The 21,479-nt window shown below is 37.0% G+C and overlaps 1 protein-coding gene across 1 annotated transcript; it reads left to right on the forward strand.

Moving 5' to 3' along the window:
* The first annotated feature begins 685 nt into the window (after positions 1-685).
* Positions 686-21,390, forward strand: LOC127875465 (SNW domain-containing protein 1-like). The gene is made up of 13 exons (XM_052420532.1): positions 686-756; positions 5,079-5,151; positions 6,575-6,649; positions 7,135-7,296; positions 7,747-7,946; positions 9,242-9,346; positions 10,373-10,442; positions 10,826-11,008; positions 11,675-11,810; positions 13,127-13,229; positions 15,523-15,640; positions 18,970-19,127; positions 19,906-21,390. The coding sequence occupies exons 1-13, from the start codon at positions 737-739 to the stop codon at positions 20,099-20,101; spliced, it is 1,599 nt and encodes a 532-aa protein (XP_052276492.1). The 5' UTR covers positions 686-736; the 3' UTR covers positions 20,102-21,390.
* Positions 21,391-21,479: the final 89 nt, after the last annotated feature.

Genomic DNA, 21,479 nt, shown 5'->3' on the forward strand with positions numbered 1-21,479 from the left:
GAAAATATGGTTTTAAATGTTCCTTTCTAATTTCTCTATATAGAAAACAAGTAAAAAGTGATACTCGTTTTCTATAGCGTGTCCGGTGCAAAACTTACATATTCTATTTTCGCGTAGTATCTTATTATGACGACCTTAGAACAAACGTCGAGGTGTTTTGCTTTCGGGCGATAGCTTAATATGTTGAGATTAAGCTGTTCGTTGAGACGACTACAAAGACGAATCCAACGTTTGCATTTTTTAAGATTAGTACCCGGTTAATGGAACGGAAAAACGTAGTTCCATCTTTTAACCGTTCTGGATACATTGTGTCTGAATAACAAGTGCCATAACAGCACCTTTTAACCATTTTCTTTGTTTAAAACACAGCATTACGTATAAGCTTATGTGACGAACAACGGCGAGTTTGACGGACAAAATGGCGGATAGAAACGGGCCTAATCTATGCAGTAATCTGATTGGTTAATAAGCCTGTCAATCAATCGGCTGTCGAAAGGTCAATTACATAACTGTCATTCGTTGAACTGTCATTGATGTCAATGATGATCGCCATTAGCTTTAATCTCTAATATTATTCTTCGACATTAAATGTAAATTTCCATCAAAAACTATCAATGATAGCTTTATCGTTATTTTTCCTATTTTAGAACGACCTTATACCTAATTTGTTCAACAATAATATTATTTTCATAATAAGCATAGAGATTAACTCTAACTCACAAAGGTACGATTCAAGATGGCGCTGAAAATATCGGAGTAGGCTTCAATGTTTTCTTATTTTTTATTGAACTATCACCTTTTTCTTCATAAAGCAAAGACGTTTTTATTTGTCAACAAATATTATTTATAATAATTATATTGATTTATATGTCGATGTTTAGTTAATATGGTAATTTTAAATGAGCAAAATATAATTGAATAGTAACCAGACCTGATGTTTCGGACGTGCATGATATAATGTTAAAGTGTAATAATAGCAACCTCACTGCCGTGGTTATAAATAGGAGTACCAACAGTTACCATGTTTTATTCTAGCTTTTCTGTTTGGGATGAAAACTAGTCCATTAAATGTACTCCCAGAGTCTTTGATAATTTTGCTATGGCGGCTCTGGGAGTCCCTATGCACCCGTTCTTAAATACCATCGCAAATCTGCGCACAGATTTCTCAGGCATCACTAAACAGATATCCTTGTTACCGATTAAGGAAAGGGATGAATAAACTTCCTAACCACATTAAGTTTTCCTGAATGGCAGCTTACGGACGTTATTCTTTGCATGCAACCTAAAATCACGACGATATTTCAACACACTATTCTTGCTTTCATTTTCATTTAGAAATTTCAAACAGTGTAAATATTCAACGACTCAAAACATCGTTAGCGACTAAGGGGGTACATCAAATACAGTACACTCCACGCGTTTTCCCCAATTTCCCTCCATACTCCGCGGGTTTCGACCTGGAGGGAGATTAAGAAAATCCCGCTATACGCGGCGTTTGCATGATTTTGGACGCGGCGGTTAACGATCGGCAAAACTGATAAACCGACGCGGCGGCCCTCGACGTTGGCAACGCGGGGGAAACTCCGCGTTTTACGAGATAACAATCAATTTAATTTTGTTTGACTTCCTGATTTTCAAATAAAATTACATTTATTACAAGTACATACATGTACATGTAGTATAATATTTACAATTAAAAAAAACAACCAAGATAGATCGATCCCGACGTGGTTGTAGAAGTAGTTGTGGTTGTATAGAAAACTCGTTGATTTACGACACACAAAACGTCGTCTTTTAACTAATACTTACCAATTAATATAAACACAGTTTGCAACATTGTTTTTATTTTGATAATTTAATCCAAAGTTTTCATGTTAGCAGGTGATTTTCTATAATGAACATGTATACAAATGACCAAGGACCCTAAAAATCTGGCAAATCTGTGTGAATTGACAGTTTGACGTAATCAAAGAAAAGCCGCTTCCTGTCTAAAGGCATAACTTACTCAAGTAAACACGTTCAACGAATGCATAAGGAATGGTTTAAATTGTCGGAACAAAGTCTATTCTCTGCTCGCTAATGCATTGATTTTCTCTTTGTTTGTAGGTTATTCCATTGATTGCTAAAAGGTGGTAACTATTGAGTTGATAATTGCATTTAATATTCACAGTTGTATTCTTGTTGCGTCGACATTCTAAACAATGTTTACCAGTAATTATGGACCAAATCGGCAGAGTGACATTCACACATGTTAATCCCTTTTGTCAAAACACCGAATACAGCAGTCTACACAATAGGTCAGTAGACAAGCTTTGCGTGTTTTCATAACGTCAAACACTTAAAATCCAGTTCCGCCCAGATGTCTTCTGTAATCAGTTTACAGTACAATTAGTGTTAAAATAATTACTCTACTAAAATACCGTAACGATAAAGATTCGGCGTGTTCGATTTGAAATTATTTTAGAGGAAATATCAACTTATTCGCGATATAATTTCGTAAATAAATACCAAAGAAACTTTTAACCGAAATCAACAATGTTCTCTGCGCTACAAAGTTTGTATCAAAAAAATCAATACACGCACGCTTTGCAGGAGTATACATTGTACCTTGACCTTGTACATTGCAGCATAATTTTCGCGCGCTTTTGTCGGGAAATATACATGACTGTATATTGGAAGCATTTGTAAACGTCGTGTTAACAATTAAAAATCGTAGTGTGTTTCGGATTACTAATTATTATTCTCATTTGGAAATTTTACGGAACATTTATTCTTGTGTCGTATGTGTTATGATTTAAATATCAATTTGTCAAATGTATTATATTAGACTAATTCATATTGTAGACGTACCTGTGAATTAAAAAACATAATTTTTATACGTATTAATTTTCTATACAATTATATTTTTATACATGTACTACAGTATTTAAACAATTTATTATAACAATGTTTTTAACCAGGTTTTCCGAAGGAAAAAACTGGTTATTAGATTGGCGAATGCGGGCGGGCTGGCTGGCTGGCGGGCTGGCGGAATAAGCTTGTCCGGGCCATAACTATGTCGTTCATTGTCAGATTTTAAAATCATTTGGCACATTTGTTCACCATCATTGGACGGTGTGTCGCGCGAAATAATTACGTCGATATCTCCAAGGTCAAGGTCACACTTTGAGTTCAAAGGTCAAAAATGGCCATAAATGAGCTTGTCCGAGCCATAACTATGTCGTTCATCGTCAGATTTTAAAATCATTTGGCACATTTGTTCACCATCATTGGACGGTGTGTCGCGCGAAATAATTACGTCGATATCTCCAAGGTCAAGGTCACACTTTGAGTTCAAAGGTCAAAAATGGCCATAAATGAGCTTGTCCTGGCCATAACTATGTCATTCATTGTGAGATTTTAAAATCATTTGGCACATTTGTTCACCATCATGGGACGGTGTGTCCCACGAAAGAATCACGTCAATATCTCCAATGTCAAGGTCGCCACGACTAAAAGTAGATTTAAAAAAAAAAAAAAAACTTACAAAGGGGGTTAATTTTTTTTGGTCATTTCAAAAGTTCAGTTTGAGTTTTCTCCCTTTATCAGATTTTTTTTTCACAATGAAAACCTGGTTTTGTGACAATTTTGTCCCTTGTTATTTTTTGGCATGCCCAGTAGCACACTGCTAACGCGGCGTTGCGCGGCGATCACTGATAAGAACGGAAGGTGTCTGCATTTACCGCCTAGCCTAAAGTAATACACGCCGCGGGAATTAGCGAACGCGGCGTAACGCCGAGCGTTTTATCGAGTTCACCTCGCTCTTCCAACGCCGCGTGAACACTCGCTAGCAGAAAAAACCCGCGGAGGGAGCGCGTTTTTTGGGGAAAACGCGTGGAGTGTACTGTATCACAATGTGGGAAATATTGGTGTAATGCAACCTAAAACAGATAGCGACTCTTTTTGTCGGCAACATTACAGCAGTTCCCAATATGGTGGATAGGGCGTATGAAAGAATAACAAAGTATATAAAAAGCAATAATTTCTTGCTTTAATGGTACCATTTGCATGAGTTTGTGATTCAGACAGGTAAACATTGATAAGTTTTTGCAGTATCAGTGTTCCTTAGCCTTTGCAGTAGTGATGAAATTTTGCACCTTTGGACAATAGACTGCGCATTGCAACTCTCAGCAACCCTTTGGGTTATAAAGCTGAGAGTTAAATTATTGCAACTAGGATGGAAACTGACATTGAGTGACCATGTCTGTTTGCTCTTCTTCTTTTATAATAATGGCTACCGGTATGTTAATTACCTGTCAATCACATGCATTCATGCATGGCTGACCATAACTAAAGTCCGCCTAAAGGCGGAGCGTTGTTGTATTAAAAAATCAATATTAGCCAATTAGAGCCCACGCTTTGTATGAAGGACAGCACTCGTAAGCAGGCAGTTAAATCATGCAGACTATTTGTGATGTACATGTTATTGCCACACAAAACTTGGCCAGTTACTAAGAAGACTGATAATGGCCACGGGCTGCAGTGATTTTTTTCCTTAATAAAGATCAGGAAAACGGGACTTTCCCCTTGGTGAAAAATCTTGAAAATTTCCCAATTGCTGTCCAAAATAAGGTTGTTGGTTTTTTTTCGGTAAATAATATGCAACAGTTAGTTAATTTAACTATGCAGCTCTATGGCTTTAACCTTAGTTATTATAATATTGACAACTTAACAACTCTTAAATTTCAATTTTTACGTATTTGTTAGCAACAAATCCAATTTCAATACCTTAGTGACAATTATTAGACAGTTGAATAAAAAATATAGTTATATATCATTCATTGTTTTCATTTGCTGTCATGATATACATGTACGCAAGGAATGTCTATATGTACATACTGTAGGGTCAGAGTCTTGGATGGCGTATGTTTTGTACCTTATTTACAATTTCAGCAGGGCGTTGGTGCAGTTCCTGTCATGTGTATTGGGATGACCCAGCAGTTCCTGTCATGTGTATTGGGATGACCCAGCAGTTCCTGTCATGTGTATTGGGATGACCCATGTTAATTTGCAATCACAGGATATTAAATTGATTTCAGCATTTTGCCTGCCCCTTCAACACGAATATTTGACAGAGATGATGAAGAGAGGCAAATCAGAGCTCAAATGCAGGTCAGTATGTTATTAAAATTAATTGTCAATGTATCGTATTTTAATAAATAAGAAAGGGTCAGAAATTCTATGACTTGTCCAGCCCAACATATTTAACGAACTGGCTTTTTTTACCAGTCTTAAATCAATTAAAGTACTGCTTATTTCGCAAAAATATGTTTTGGTCATATGTTCACTACGATTTATATGCTGTGTATAATTCTGTAAAAATAAGAAAAAAAATATGTTATCTATAGTTATATGCAACCTGTATAGCAAATATTCCATGTGTCTGTTGCTTGGCCAGCATTTATGTTGTGAACATAGATACACAGTTACTCCAATATAACGCGGATGACGGGGTCCAAGCCACGCAACAGCGTTATAAACTGACAGTGTAATAAATATTGAGATTATTTATTTAAGGGGGCTATAAAAACAGGTATAGTATAGCCTATAATATAGGTCCTGTGTATTGTCATGCTGTGTTGTCATCCGCAAATACATGCATATAAACCGAATCGAACGATAACAGTATACATACCGCTTTTCTAATGTGCACATTTATCCGATAATCAAATATAATTACAACATCACTTACGAAAAAATAATGTTAAAGATTTATGACAAGAAATATGTTTACTAATTTCATAAACAAATTCATATTCCTACGCCATTTTTCAGAAAAAATAGTATAGTGCATTATGTGACACAGCTTTCATTGGAGCGAATTTGAATTTAGATTGAATGCAATACTATACATGTACAAAGAAATGTTTTATTGCGTCATACACAGCATGTAAAAAACGTGCTATCCGTGGACTTTCTGATAACGGGCAAAAATTTAAGTGCATCTCTGTTAACTACTACACTGTGTTAGCATGTAAATAAATCGTCAGGATTTTTAAATTTATTTTTCGTATACGTACTGAAACATTAAACATACACAAAGAAATTTATATTTATCAATCATGTATAGCATATAATAAACGATTACACACACAGCCATAGTTTATACAATGAAATACAATACATGATAAATACAAAACATAAACAGGTAATCGTTTTAAACAACTTTAATTTGATAATTATTCCGGTTGCACTTGCCTGATTGAAATTAGGGCACCGATCCGCTCTGATAGGGAATACATGTAATAAACACGGACTCGCGAGTTTTCACACCTTTATTGACATTACATAACAATTAGCTGTCGAGTGTCATTTAACCTCTAATCGATTAAAATCAGTTAAACGGACCGATAAAGCAATCAAGCTGTGATCGCCGGCTTCTTTGAATTTTCTGAAAATACATAAAGTTGCATAACATGGATTTGAATCAGAAATGGAAGGTTGGAGAAAAAACGGGATCCAATGACACAGCGTTATAACGGACCGCACTATATTGGAGTTACAGTGTATATGCTACGTACATGTATGTTTTCAGATTGCGCCTGTTATCAGTAATAGAGCTGCCCCTCCATATGGTCACAGAAAAGGCTGGATACCAAGGTCACAAGATGTAAGGCTACAGATAGGGATCAGTGTGAAACACTTGTGTTTGTCTGTTAAAGTGTGTTAAAAGAGAAATATATTGGAGCCTTGCTCTGGGGAAACAGGCATAAATGCGTGTGCGTTAAGTGTCGTCCCCGATAAGCCTGTGCAGTCCTCTGGGCTTATCAAGCTGACACGTTCCTCCTAAAAAAGATTTTTGTTTAGAAGAGATTTCCTTTAAATGAAAAATTTATTGTAGCGTATAGTGTCTGTCCCTTATAGGCCTGTGCAGACTGCATAGGCTAATCTGGGACGACGCTTAATGCATGAGCATTAAGCCCCTTCTTCCCATAGGGCGTCTCATTTATACCTGTTTTATACATGGTAATTTATGACAGATTGGCGTCATTATTTTCTATTATAACTTGGTTACGTTTCTATCTAGGGTAACGGTATTTCATAATAATTGTGCATTTTGTAAGGGTACAAAACTTGTATTAAGTGTTTTTTCAGGATTTTGGAGATGGAGGTGCCTTCCCTGAAATACTGGTCGCACAGTATCCCCTGGGTATGGGACAGAAGAAGAGCTCATCGAACGCCTTGGCAGTTGCGCTAGATGCACAGGGCAAGATCAAGTATGATGCCATCGCCAGACACGGCCACGGAAAAGATAAGGTAAGTTTTGCAGTGTTTGAGGCTTGAAAAAATATAATGTGTATTTTTTAACATGATCAATATGCTTATCAAATTTGGAAACATCATATTGTAGAGATGATAATAAAACAATAAGGTTTTCATAGACAAATACTGTGAACCAGTGTGCTAAGTGTTACGGCTTGCAAGGTTTTATTTATCAGTTTTTACTGCATGGGTATGTGGGATTACTTGTGAAAAAAATTGCGTTTGTTCTGCATTCCACAGCTATAAAATGATCTGTTTAAATAGATATTAAGATAAAAGTTGATAGTTGAACAATTACAAATATGTTATATTCATACATAATTAGCTGCTTGTGATTGACATGAAATAGTCAAAGATAAGACATCTTGCTAAATAAGATCTCTTTATAAGATAATGCAAACCTTTTTAATAGTGATATTTCCATTCTAAGATTCTTCATTCCAGGTGGTCCATTCCAAGTTCCAAGACCTGGTCCCGAAACAAATTGACGAGGACGATCCCAGCTTCGAGCGCCCAGATGAGGATTCCGTTCAGGAAAACACGGAAAAGACACGAATGGCTCTTGAGAAACTTGTGTCTGGGAAAATTGCCGCGGCTATGCCTGTCAGAGCTGCAGAGAAACAGGCTCCAGCTCAATACATCAGGTTATTAGAAAATACTTTACTTGATCTATGTTAAAATGAGTTTTGAGAAAAGTGGGTTTATGCACGTGATTTTGCAATACAGCTAAGGCTAAACAGGGACAACTATTTCCGCTTTTATGAAAAAAAATTGTTGAAAGGAAGTTTCTTCAGACTGCAGCCTGCACGGGCTTATCTGGGACACACATGCACATGCATTAAGCCCATTTTTTTTCCACAAATGTGGCTCATACACCTTTCCCCTGCCAAAGGCTGAGAGATATATAATTGGCGTTGTCAATCAGTCTGTCTGTTTGTCTCAAAATTATTTTTTGCGGGGTATCAATTCAACGAATTTGCTGGTTAAAAGAAGCATTCAAGCCAATTAAGGCTGAATACTGATGTGGCATCTTGAGAGCAAGTTAAATATTAAAGGATGTTACACATGTGCAGAAAGAAACATGCTGGGTACATATGGTGAATAGCAAACACTTTATTTTGCCACCTTTACAGAAGAGTGGCCACTATTAAATGTGTAAATTGGGCAAAATGTGCAGATTTTAATACTTGCTTTAGTTTTTAATCATGTTTGAATACATGAAGGGCCCTCAATCTATTTAATCTGCCCCCGAAATTCGGCGGCAGTCCCCCACCTGAAAAGTATACTTTTTTCCCCTTTTGGGGGGAAAAATTCCCCCTAAAAAATTTTTTTTTTTTTTAATAGAAAGATGTGTCTCATGATTATTATATCTCAATTTAATTTCAATTTAATCTTTGCAAACATACTAAATTATGAAAAATGCAATGAATGTAGTGCAAACTTGTACAAATGTAATAATGAGAGAGTAAGTAAAAAAATCCCCCAAAAAGGGAATCACCGCGAAAATTCCCTCTCCTAAGGGCTGCGGACTCCTTCCCCCAAAGAAGTGTGAGGGCGCTGACATGTGTTGGTAGTAATTTCCAGTGCTTACTGGTTATCTGCAAATTGATGCTGACCAACTACAACAACAAAATAATATTATCTAGATACTGAATATTTTATTTGACTTGAAGCTTATTTAGATAAACTAATTGCCTTTGTATTTGAATGTTTTGACTTTTATAATTTCGTGAAGAAAGTTTGATGCAGATATGGTAAACTTGGATAATAAGCTTAGAGAAATATATTCAATTTCAATTTCATGAACTCTGTTAAAAATAAATGTCATACTTTATTTAGTATGCTGTTATAAGTGAAGCAGGTATTGTAATCAAACCTTTAGAAAAGAAATAGATGTATTCATCATACTTCATTTAAAAGTATGAATATAACATTTTAGATACACGCCCTCACAGCAGGGTGTAGCATACAGCTCGGGAGCCAAACAGAGGATCATCCGCATGGTGGAGGCTCAAAAAGATCCCATGGAACCACCAAAATTCAAGTAAAACTGTTTTTCTATCTCTTGCAAAAGTAGTGTTATCTTAAATCAATTTATTTTTACAATGAAAAATGAGTGACAATTTTTTAAGCTGTTGAGACCGCTAGATTATAATTGTTTTAAGGTTATGTTGTGTAAAACATGTGTACACTATCAGAAGTGAAAAAGGAGTTTCAGGCATGGCTATAAATCCAAGAAAAAATTGTTTGGCATGGCTAATAATCCAAGAAATCATTGTTGTTAATGGCTATAAATCCAAGAGAACATTGTTAGGCATGGCTAATAATCCAAGAAAACATTGTTGGTCATGGCTATAAATCCAAGAGAACATTGTTATGCATGACTAATAATGCAAGAAAACATTGTTGTTCATGGCTATAAATCCAAGAGAACATTGTTAGGCATGGCTATAAATCCAAGATAACATTGCTGGTCATGGCTATAAATCCAAGAGAACATTGTTAGGCATGGCTAATAATCCAAGAAAACATTGTTGTTCATGGCTATAAATCCAAGAGAACATTGTTTGGCATGGCTAATAATCCAAGAAAACATTGTTGGTCATGGCTATAAATCCAAGAGAACATTGTTAGGCATGGCTATGAATCCAAGATAACATTGTTAGGCATGGCTATAAATCTAAGATAACATTGTTAGGCATGGCTTTAAATCCAAGATAACATTGTTAAATAAATGGTATGCCCATAATTCCCCAATGTAGTAGCTAAGAATTCAGATTTCATGCATCTGAAAGTTGCTCACCTTCAATCAGAAATTAACCCTTTCTGCTCAGAAGCAAAGTGAAAATGGCTATATGCAACCAGCATAAAACCAAAACAACTTGCAAGTAACTTGCAGATTTTATATACGCTATTTTAGGCTCATCAGTACCTAAGAGTTCATAATGAAGCCTTTAAAACTGGAATCTGTTTGGAAAGGTAATTAATTTAATTTGATTTTCTAAGGGACTACACATGAGTCAAAACACATATCTGATCAGTAAAGCTTTAATATTCCAATATGTTTCAGAGTGAACAAAAAGATCCCCAGAGGGCCACCATCACCTCCTGCTCCAGTCATGCACTCTCCAAACAGAAAGGTTCGTCTAGCATTGTTATGGGGTATACTGGTTGTAGATATTCCCCCCCCCCCCCCCCCATCGTCATTTCTCGGATATCTGATTTTTTGTCCTGATTGTTAGAGGTGTCAACTTGAAACTGACAATGCAGGTGGATCTGCAGGGAATATGCAGGTCACAAGCACCCTTTCACTCACATATTAATAGTTATTGGCCTTTGATAATTATTTTACTTAAGTTTGTTTGATGCATGTCTTTTAAACTACAGTTACAGATATCTTTAAACATTATGTGAAAGTAGATCTAATTAGTTACATTTTTTAAGTGTTATTTCCATATCTGAATTTTTGTACTTTAATTTTGTTTGAAGCATATCTCGAGAACTAGTCGCCTACTTGTTTCAGGTCACAGTGAAGGAGCAGCAGGAGTGGAAGATACCCCCGTGTATCTCCAACTGGAAGAACCCCAAAGGTTACACCATCCCCCTGGACAAACGACTTGCCGCTGACGGTAGAGGCCTACAGGGTGTACATATCAATGAGAACTTTGCAAAGCTGGCAGAGTCTCTGTACATAGCTGACAGAAAAGTAAGGTTTTTCTTACACCTCATGAAACGAATGCATATTTGTTTTCATTCTCTGATAGGGGGAGTTGTTAATTTGCACCCATAATGCACAAATTGTGTTGTTTTAATGCCCCAAGTCGCTTCAATTGGAAGCTGTTTCTCTCCTTTGAAAAAGAACTACTGTTTAATTTTTTAAGTTTTTATTGTACCCAAAACTACTTTTGAAGTGAAGTGAAACTTTGCAAACCTTGCTGAGTCTGTGTACAAAGCCTACAGAACAGTATGTTCTTTAGGTTGGAGCTTGAACATCCTGATCACCTTTGTCACATTATGTCAACTATGTTACATACTCCAATGGTTGATTCTTCAATTTGTAGCCATCCTCAATATACTAGTAGTTTGTTTCATGCTCAATGATTCTGCAATTGGTATCAAGCAAAGATAGTTAATAAAAGAAATTCAACCACCAATCAGCACACAATTTTTGTCATACCGTCCTGAAAAGTCTTTTAGCCCTCAGGCAATGCCCATTAAACTTGTTGGAATGTAATTCAGAAAAGAAAGAGACAGTTCCTCATAGCCCATTAACCTGTTAATTTTTTCTCTTGAAACTATGGTACAGTTTTAAAATTTATGTAGATTAAATTAAGCTGTGCCTGTGTAGTTCTCCCTGTCCCACCCCTTCTAGGCCCGTGAAGCTGTCGAGACTCGAGCTCAGACGGAGCTCAAGATGGCTCAGAAAGAAAAGGAGCGCAAGGAGGAACACCTGAGACAGCTGGCTGCCAAGGCCAGAGAGGAACGCGCCGGGATACGACGTGGGGACGGTGAGTCGTGACAGGGGTTTTGTACGGTATTTTAGCCTTGCGGTTGAAAAACAGGGCTTAATGCACGTGTGTAAAGTGTCGTCCAAGATAAACCTGTTTATTTTATGCTTTCCGGTGGTTTATAGAGAAATATCAGTGAAATAAAGATGGTATTTCACTGTTTTAAACAGTGTAAAATAACAGTGAAAAATATCGATATTTTTCACTGTTTTACTGTGAAATGACGTCATTTTTTAACGAAATGACGTCATAAATCCAGCGAAATTACACAGTTTAAACTCTTTTACAATGTAAATAAACGGTGAAAAGAGCATGAAATAAAAAGAAAATTTGTTGGATTCAATGGAATATCGATTTTAACTCACTCGTGATCATAAAAAATACACATTTTCACTCGTGGCTTCGCCACTCGTGAAAAAAGTATTTTATATGATCACTCGTGAAATAAAATCGATATTCCATCGAATTCAACAAATATCCTCTATGTTGTCTGCAAAGGCTTATCAGGACCAACACTTTCCTCTTTCATAGTATTTCACTTTGAAAGGAAGTCTCTTCCCAGTTTAGGTGGAAAGTGTTGCCCCTGATGAGCATGTGCAGACTACACAAGCTAATCTGGGACGACATTTTAAGCACATGCTTTAAACCCATTTTTCTCAGAATGGGGCTCATTTATCGTATGTTTTTGTGACATGTGATAATTATGGGGGTTTTAATATTTGACACATTTTCTTGTAAAGAACCAATAATAAAAAAGTATACATTTGCTCACTGGCAAACATAGTGAAATACCAAATGCAGCATGCGATTTACTAAAACCATAGCAATCCTTGTTTATCCCTTTCCGGCTTGTAAGCAATATGAAAATGGCTTTATGCAACCAGCATAAAAATTCACAAACAGCCAGCAAATAACTCGCAATCTGTTCAGGTTTTATGCTGTTTGATGCTCATCAGTACCATTATGGTTAGAAATGAAGGCTTCATAGGTTGAATCTAGTTAGAAATGTACTAAATTTAATTTTATTTTCTTAGGGACTACAAATGCGTTAAAGTGGGTATCTCATTAGTAGAGGGTTATTTTTCATAAACCATTTTACAGTTTGCTGTAATTGGCAAACATGGTGAAAAACTTGATACAAGATTTGATAAACACCAGATCAAATAAATGCAAGATTTGAATAACACCATATCAAAGAAATGAAAGATTTCATTAACACCATAGCAATTTATTCAAGATTTGATTTACACCATAGCAAATAAATGAAAGAATAGATTAAGACCATAGCAAATCATAATCTGATATATTTTGCACAGAAAAAGGTGAAGAGGAGGTTGGGGACAGAGATGAGATCCGTCGTGAGCGTCACAAGGAGAGACAGAGGGACAGGAACCTGGCCAGGGCAGCACCTGATAAGAGGTAGGGACACATGTGCAGACGTGTGTTTGAGCCTCGCTTTGTGAACACAGGATTTGATGCATGTTTGTTCAGTGTTAATTGCAGGCCTCAATGTTTAGCACTCATATACTGGGGAAATCTTGGTGTCCATAAAAGAGTCACAAAATATTATTTCAATTATTTCAATTATTTAAAATAAAATTGTATTAATTAAAAAATAATTTTGTCTGAAAATTTCAAGAGTCATTTACAGTAATTCTTTAAAAGTTTTCCATGCAGAATCACTTGTTATCCCCAAGCTTTTTGAAAAGCGTAGGGATATTGTGGTTATCTCCACCGTCCGTCTGTCTGTCCGCCCGTCCGTCCTGGCCACTATAATCTCCTACACTATTAGCACTAGAACCTTGAAACTTACACACATGGTATCTATGAGCATATGTGTGACGATGCACTATTCGGAATTTTGATCTGACCCCTGGGTCAAAAGTTATGGAGGTTGGATTGGGGCCGGGTCAGAGATTTTTACTCATTTTTAGTTGACTATTATATATGAAATATATATAGTGGAGCTTTCCTACACCTGGCGTTGCCGTTCCCGTGTCCGTTTGCGTGCAAATGTTAAAGTTTGTGTACAACCCCAAATATTTTCATTGTCCTTTGACATATTGCTTTCATATTTTGCATACTTGTTTACCATCATGACCCCAACCTATAAACAAGAGCAGACAACTGTATCAAGCATTTTGACAGAATTATAGCCCCTTTTATACTTAGAATATGCATATTATTGATAAATCTATGTTAAAGTTTGCGTACTACCCCAAATATTTCCTGTGTCCCTTGACATATTGCTTTCATATTTTGCATACTTGTTAACAATCATGACCCCAACCTATAAACAAGAGCAGACAACTGTATCAAGCATTTTGACAGAATTATTGCCCCTTTTATACTTAGAATATGCATATTATTGATAAATCTATGTTAAAGGTTGCGTACTACCCCAAATATTTCCTGTGTCCCTTGACATATTGCTTTCATATTTTGCATACTTGTTTACCAACATGACCCCAACCTATAAACAACAGCAGACAACTGTATCAAGCATTTTGACAGAAATATGGCCCCTTTTATACTTAGAATATGCATATTATTGATAAATCTATGTAAAAGTTTGACAAAAAAACACTTACCTTACATACCACAATGCACTCCACCCCAACCATCCCCCACGCCCCCCCCCCCCCCCCCCCAAAAAAAATAAAATAAAATATTTTTTATTTTTGAAAGATCATCAGTCTATTAAATGATCACTCACCCACATTATACCCCCCCCCCCCCCCCCCTCTCCATGATGGCTTACATTATACTGACAAGCACTCGAATAGTCGAGCGCACTGTCCTCTGACAGCTCTTGTTTTAGGTTATTTTACTTCTTATGACAATACGGTCAATCTCAACTATGCATGGCCCCAATACCAGCCCTGGGGCTCCCCGCCCACATAGGCCACGCCCACCCAAAATTGCCTTTTACTATAATTTCTTCATTTCTACACCGATTCACTTCAAATTGATACTGAACCTCTCTTATGACAATACAGTTAATCTCAACTATGCATGGCCCCATTACCAGCCCTGGGGGGCCCCCGCCCACATAGGCCACGCCCACCCAAAATTGCCTTTTACTATAATTTCTTCATTTCTACACCGATTCACTTCAAATTGATACTGAACCTCTTTTATGACAATACAGTCAATCTCAACTATGCATGGCCCCATTACCAACCCTGGGGCGCCCCGCCCACATAGGCCACACCCACCCAAAATTGCCATTTACTATAATTTCTTCATTTCTACACCGATTTACTTCAGATTGATACTGAACCTCTCTAATGACAATACGGTCGATCTCAACTATGTATGGCCCTATTACCAACCCTGGGGTGCCCCGCCCACATAGGCCACGCCCACCCAAAATTGCCTTTTACTATAATTCCTTCATTTCTACACCGATATACTTCTAATTGATACTGAACTTCTTTTATGACAATACGGTCAATCTCAACTATGCATGGCCCCATTACCAACCCTGGGGCGCCCCTGGGTCAAACATGCGGCGTGGGGATAAGCATCGTCCTCTGCCGCGCCATTTCTAGTTAAGTTGAGTTGAAATGATCTCATTAATCACACCACACCGCCTGCAGAAGAGACTTCCGATATACAAAAAAATCCATAAGAGCAGAAAGTGTTGTCCTGGTCTGCATAGGCTAATCTGGGACAACACTTTACAACCATAAATCAAATCAATCTTCAGGAACCGCCTTCAGAAGGAGAGAGAGCGTGACATCAGTGAGAAGATTGCTCTTGGTCTCCCTAACACTGGTGCTGGACAGCAGGAACAGTTTGACCAGCGCCTCTTCAACCAGTCTAAGGTATACACAAAGTATAGTGTGTGCTTTTACTCGAAAACATCAACCAGTCATTAACTTTTATGTGTGGATATGTCAAAATACTGTTTTGATTACCGTACATTTGCGGCCATAAGTCGACCTAAAAACGCCCCCAAAATTGACTTAAAAAGTCAACTCTACTTATGGATGAGGTACTAAATAAAATAAAAAAAATTCGTATTTCTTGGCCGTATTTTTTTTTTAATTAATAAATCTCCAGAGCAGAGGAATGATATGACTGTTTACAGTAAGGCCGACTTGTCTTTTACTTAAATGTCCCCCGATAACAAATACTCATGTTTACATTGGTTTTTAATTCATTAATCTTCATAGTAAGTACAAATAAAAACATGTGTAAAATAACTTCGTTAATATTAAACATTTGTGACATACGGTAAAGTAGCAAAAATTATACATAGAAATTAGTTGTATTGATACATCGTCCGTTGTCTACTAAGAACAATAGAAAAACGAGCCGCTGACACTTGTACCGGTTTAAAGTTAATCCGTGTACATACTAACTGTCAACAGGTGCAGGTGTCTTTATGCCACCAATTATCATTCTCAGCCTTTTGACTAAGATCAAAGTGTAAAGTGTAGTATTGGCATCCTTTAGATCATTTGTCTTTATTGCGTCACGCCTAAAATAGTTATCCGATAATGATATGCACAATGGTTCTGCTACAAACTACTTCTGATCAATCAAAAATAATTACTCGATCGTTGGATACGCCTTTAACCAATCTTTATTGTTGAAGTTCTCACGGTATATTTTTTTATTGGATGAAGGTGTGGTTTCGTTGACTTATTCACAACTGTCCCACAATTAACGCATAATCGTTTCGTAAATAAATAGATCTTATCTGAGTGAAGTTTTCATTCATTGTTTGATTATAATAAAATTAAGCACTCATCCTGGATTATTATGCCCCCCTTTGTTTTGTACATGTCAGTCCGTCCATCGGTCGGTCTGTCCATCAGTTGGTTTCTGGATGATAACTCAAGAATGCTTAGGCCTAGGATCATGCAACTTCATGGGTAGATTGATCATGACTGGCAGATGACCCCTATTGATTTTCAGGTCACTAGGTCAAAGGTCAAGGTCACAGTGACTTGAAATAGTAAAATGGTTTCTGGATGAAAACTCAAGAATGCTTACGCCTAGGATCATAAAACTTCAAAGATACCTTGATAATGACTAGCAGATGACCCCTATTGATTTTCAGGTCACTAGGTCAAACGTCAAGGTCACAGTGACTCGAACTAGTAAAATGGTTTCAGGATGATAACTCAAGAATGCTTACACCTGGGATCATGAAACTTCATAAGTACATTGATCATGACTGGCAGATGACCCCTATAAATTTTCAGGTCGTTAGGTCAAAGGTCACAATCACAGTGACTTGAAACAGTATAATGGTTTCCTAATGATAACTCAAGAAAAATAAGGCCTAGGATCATAAAATTTCATAGGTATTTTGACCTTGACTGGCAGATGACCCCTATTGATTTTCAGGTCACTTTGTCAAAGGTCAAGGTCACAGTGACAAAAAACTTATTCACACAATGGCTTCCACTAAAACTGACAGCCCATATGGGGGGCATGCATGTTTTACAAACAGCCCTTGTTTTAAAGTTTGATTGGACATATTAATTATACAATAACTTTGGATTATCTGCTTAGTATAAATTAGATAATATGTTTTTCCAGAATGCAGAAAATATTTCTCGGGTATCTCGTGATTTACGAATATGTAACAGTCGAATAGCGAGCGATGCGTGTGTTGGTAAATTTACGTGTTTCATGCATAATGGCGAAATCGTTGTTGATTATTTGTGAGCAAGTTTCAATTTTTTTTACCATATGATGAATTTCTGCGTTCAAGATTTTACCAAATTTTCACATCAATACCACTAACATTTGAATACAAATATATCTGCTCATAATATAAATGCTGAAAGTTATTACGTTAAATGGGATAATAATTTTGATTTGTGAAATAAATATGTTCTAAATAATGAATTATATGTTATTATCATTTTGAACAATAAAGTATATTTTTCATGATGATAAATGATTGATTTGTTGAATGTTTTGTTTTACATTCTTATTATTAGTATCCCAAAAAATGTCAACTGCCGGTACAAAAGCCCTCAGAACCATGACTAAAACGTCACTTAAACCTGTCCGAGATATTGAGGAAATTTACCACCCAGCAGGCACAGGCTTATCAGGAACAAAACTTTCTGCCTGTCTAGATTTTTGTGAAGAAGATACTTTCTTTCACTGATGTCACATTTTTACTTCCCTCGGGTATGGACAGTGGTTTCAGCAATAATGAAGGCCACAACCTGTATATATAAACCACTCTCAGGGACATTGGGGCTGAATGCATGTGTGTAAACTGTCCTCCCAGATTAGCCTGTGCAGTGTGTAAACTGTAATCCCAGATTAGCCTGTGCAGTGTGTAAACTGTCATCCCAGATTAGCCTGTGCAGTGTGTAAACTGTCATCCCAGATTAGCCTGTGCAGTGTGTAAACTGTCATCCCAGATTTGCCTGTGCAGTGTATAAACTGTCATCCCAGATTAGCCTGTGCAGTGTAAACTGTCATCGCAGATTAGCCTGTGCAGTGTGTAAACTGTCATCCCAGATTTGCCTGTGCAGTGTGTAAACTGTCTTCCCAGATTAGCCTGTGCAGTGTAAACTGTCATCCCAGATTAGCCTGTGCAGTGTGTAAACTGTCATCCCAGATTAGCCTGTGCAGTGTGTAAACTGTCATCCCAGATTAGCCTGTGCAGTGTGTAAACTGTCATCCCAGATTAGCCTGTGCAGTGTGTAAACTGTCATCCCAGATTAGCCTGTGCAGTGTGTAAACTGTCATCCCAGATTAGCCTGTGCAGTGTAAACTGTCTTCCCAGATTAGCCTGTGCAGTGTGTAAACTGTCATCCCAGATTAGCCTGTGCAGTGTGTAAACTGTCATCCCAGATTAGCCTGTGCAGGTAGTAAACTGTCATCCCAGATTAGCCTGTGCAGTGTGTAAACTGTCATCCCAGATTAGCCTGTGCAGTGCGTAAACTGTCATCCCAGATTAGCCTGTGCAGTCCCTACAGGCTAATCAGGCTCAACACTCCCCGCCTAGATTGGAGTTTCTTTAAGAACAGATCTCCCTTCGACAAAAATCCATCAATGTGGAAAACGTAGAGGATCTCGCTTTCACTTTATTGACCTACCCATTTAAAATACAGGGTGCCCTTCTTTATTTAAGAGCTGACTTTCTTACACTAATTGATCATTTTAACTTCGCCAGGGTATGGACAGTGGTTTTGGAGATGATGAAGGCTACAACGTGTACGACAAGCCTTGGCGAGCTGACAAGGAGGCAGCACAACACATCTACCGTCCCTCACGTAACAAGGACAAGGATACCTACGGGGATGACCTTGACGAACTCATGAAGACTAACAGGTTAGATGTATTTCTCTATCCATGTTTGTGTGTCTCTGTGCTTATTTATTTCCCATTGCACTAAACATGTTTCTGTGCTTAGTGGAGCTTCACTTATTTCTAGTCTGATCATTTTACTATTACTCATTTTGTCTCCTGGGTATTCACATATTTACATATTGATGTAAGATTTACTTTGTGTAAATGACTTTACTTTCTCCTACAGATTAAGGTGATGTAAATTTGGGAAAAAGCCAGTTTTCATTCATTTCCGAGTAATATTGATTTAATCTTTGAGGATTCTGGAAGGTTGAACTTGAAACTTTTGTATCTGATAGGAGGCTGTTTAGCAGTTACAGCAGTTTAATCAATCCCGGCTTGGATTATTTTTATGTCATGATTAAGTTTCGAGTGTTTTTTTCTAAGGAACAATAGAAAGGGTCAGGCATCCGTCTTTTTTAATCATATAGCTCAATTTTTATCTTATGCCAATGTCTGCAACAATTAAATTTAGCAGTGTGCTTTATAACATTCAATATATTTTCTATTTAACTGTTTTTATGTATAGTGCCTTGCCTTTAAAGAAAAAAATGCCTAAATACTCCTATATCTTCTTTGTTTTGCCGGGTTTTATATATTCGAGGGCTGTATAGCCAATTGTCCTTAAAATGTGTGGTGGGACCATTAAATTTTCCTCTGCACGGGAAATATTCAGGGACCAAACGTTTGCTATCAAGTGCAAAATGTTAGTTTCTATCCTGCTCTTGAGTTCATGGGTTTGGTGTTGCTTGTATTTCAGGTTTGTTCCAGACAAGGGATTCACAGGGGCAGACGCCAGTCGTCGCCGCGAGGGACCCGTTCAGTTTGAGCGCTTTGAAGAGGAAGACCCCTTCGGTCTTGATAAGTTCTTGAAGGAGGCCAAGACGGGTCAGAAACGTGGAGCCGAAGACACACGCTCCAGTCGAGACTATGATCGCAAGAAGAGAAGGGAATAGCATATAGGGGGGGGGTTGAGATACAGTCTGGCTTTTTTTTGTACATTTTATTCACCAGTCATGGACCAATGCTTGAATTGTTCATTTGTTGATATCATATATCAGCAATGTGGAACCATTGGTTGGTAATGTACATGTTGTGGATTTTGTCATATGACCACACATTTGTACGTGAAGTATCATTATTCCCTTGTCATTTGTAGATGTATGTATTATACAGTGGTTTCAAAGAGCGTTTTAAGATCTGAATTTCATTTAAAGAGCATTTGTGTGAGCACAAATCATAAAGAAAAAGTGCAGATTAGCAACATTAAGTGTGACATTTTGGTAGTGGTCTGTAATAATCATATGATACAGGCATTTGTCCCAAGTCTGTTAGAGGTTAATGGATCAAGAATAGGTACACAGCATATTAAGTGAGGGAAATTAGCTCGGATCCATTAGCATATGGCCCGTAAAATGTATGGTGGGTCTTGGATTTTCTGAGAAAACTTTCAATGAGTTCTATTAAAGAAAAAAATGACGGACGTGATTTGAAATTCTCACGCAGAATTCCCTGTTTAATGCCAGAATTGCTCAACAAATAGATACAAACTTTACAAGATCTATTTAAAAGTTTTGATGGACCAAATAAGAGGGTCAGATATTTTCCTACACTGAGGTGTTTCCAAAATTGCAACTCTTAGAACAGTGGTGGGAAATTGAGGTCAAATGTTGGTGTATGACCCTGATATAAGTTAAGATTTAGGATATTCTACTAGATTGATAAATTGTTTTCTGTCCCGAATTATTCTAGATTTTAATTTACTGTTTTAAACAAAATAAGGAATAAATGCCGATAGTTCTGTTACAAATATTTAAGTTATTAAATGCCTGTAAATATTTTTTTATACATCACCCCTGTCAACATACGGTACATGTATGTTATTAATGTAGGTTAATATTTTAAGTATTATAAAATTAATATCTTTCACTAATTGATAATTAAAAAAGCAATTTATTTCCATGTACAATCAGTTTATAACTTAGAATAAGTTTGAACGCTTTGAATTCAGAGTAGAGTTTAACTTTTTATAATACGTTTCATGGAATATCTGTACAGAACTAAAAAGCACTTCAGCTAGTCTTTAATTTGCATTGAGGTAACACTGTTCAGCTGTTGGTAAGGTAATATGGTTGACATTTTACCAGACCACGTGGTCATTCATGTTGAGGTGTATCTTGTTATATAACCTGACAGTTTTACATTGACAAGAAATATGAAATACAATAAAATATATGAATTTGTAGTGTGGTTTTGTTTTAAATCTCAGCCTAACAGATTTGTATACATGGTCTCTTAACTGGAAATATTAAGAGAACACCATTGGCGGGCGGG

This window comes from Dreissena polymorpha, chromosome 3 (genome assembly GCF_020536995.1).
Source record: "Dreissena polymorpha isolate Duluth1 chromosome 3, UMN_Dpol_1.0, whole genome shotgun sequence".
Taxonomy (NCBI): Eukaryota; Metazoa; Mollusca; class Bivalvia; order Myida; family Dreissenidae; genus Dreissena; species Dreissena polymorpha.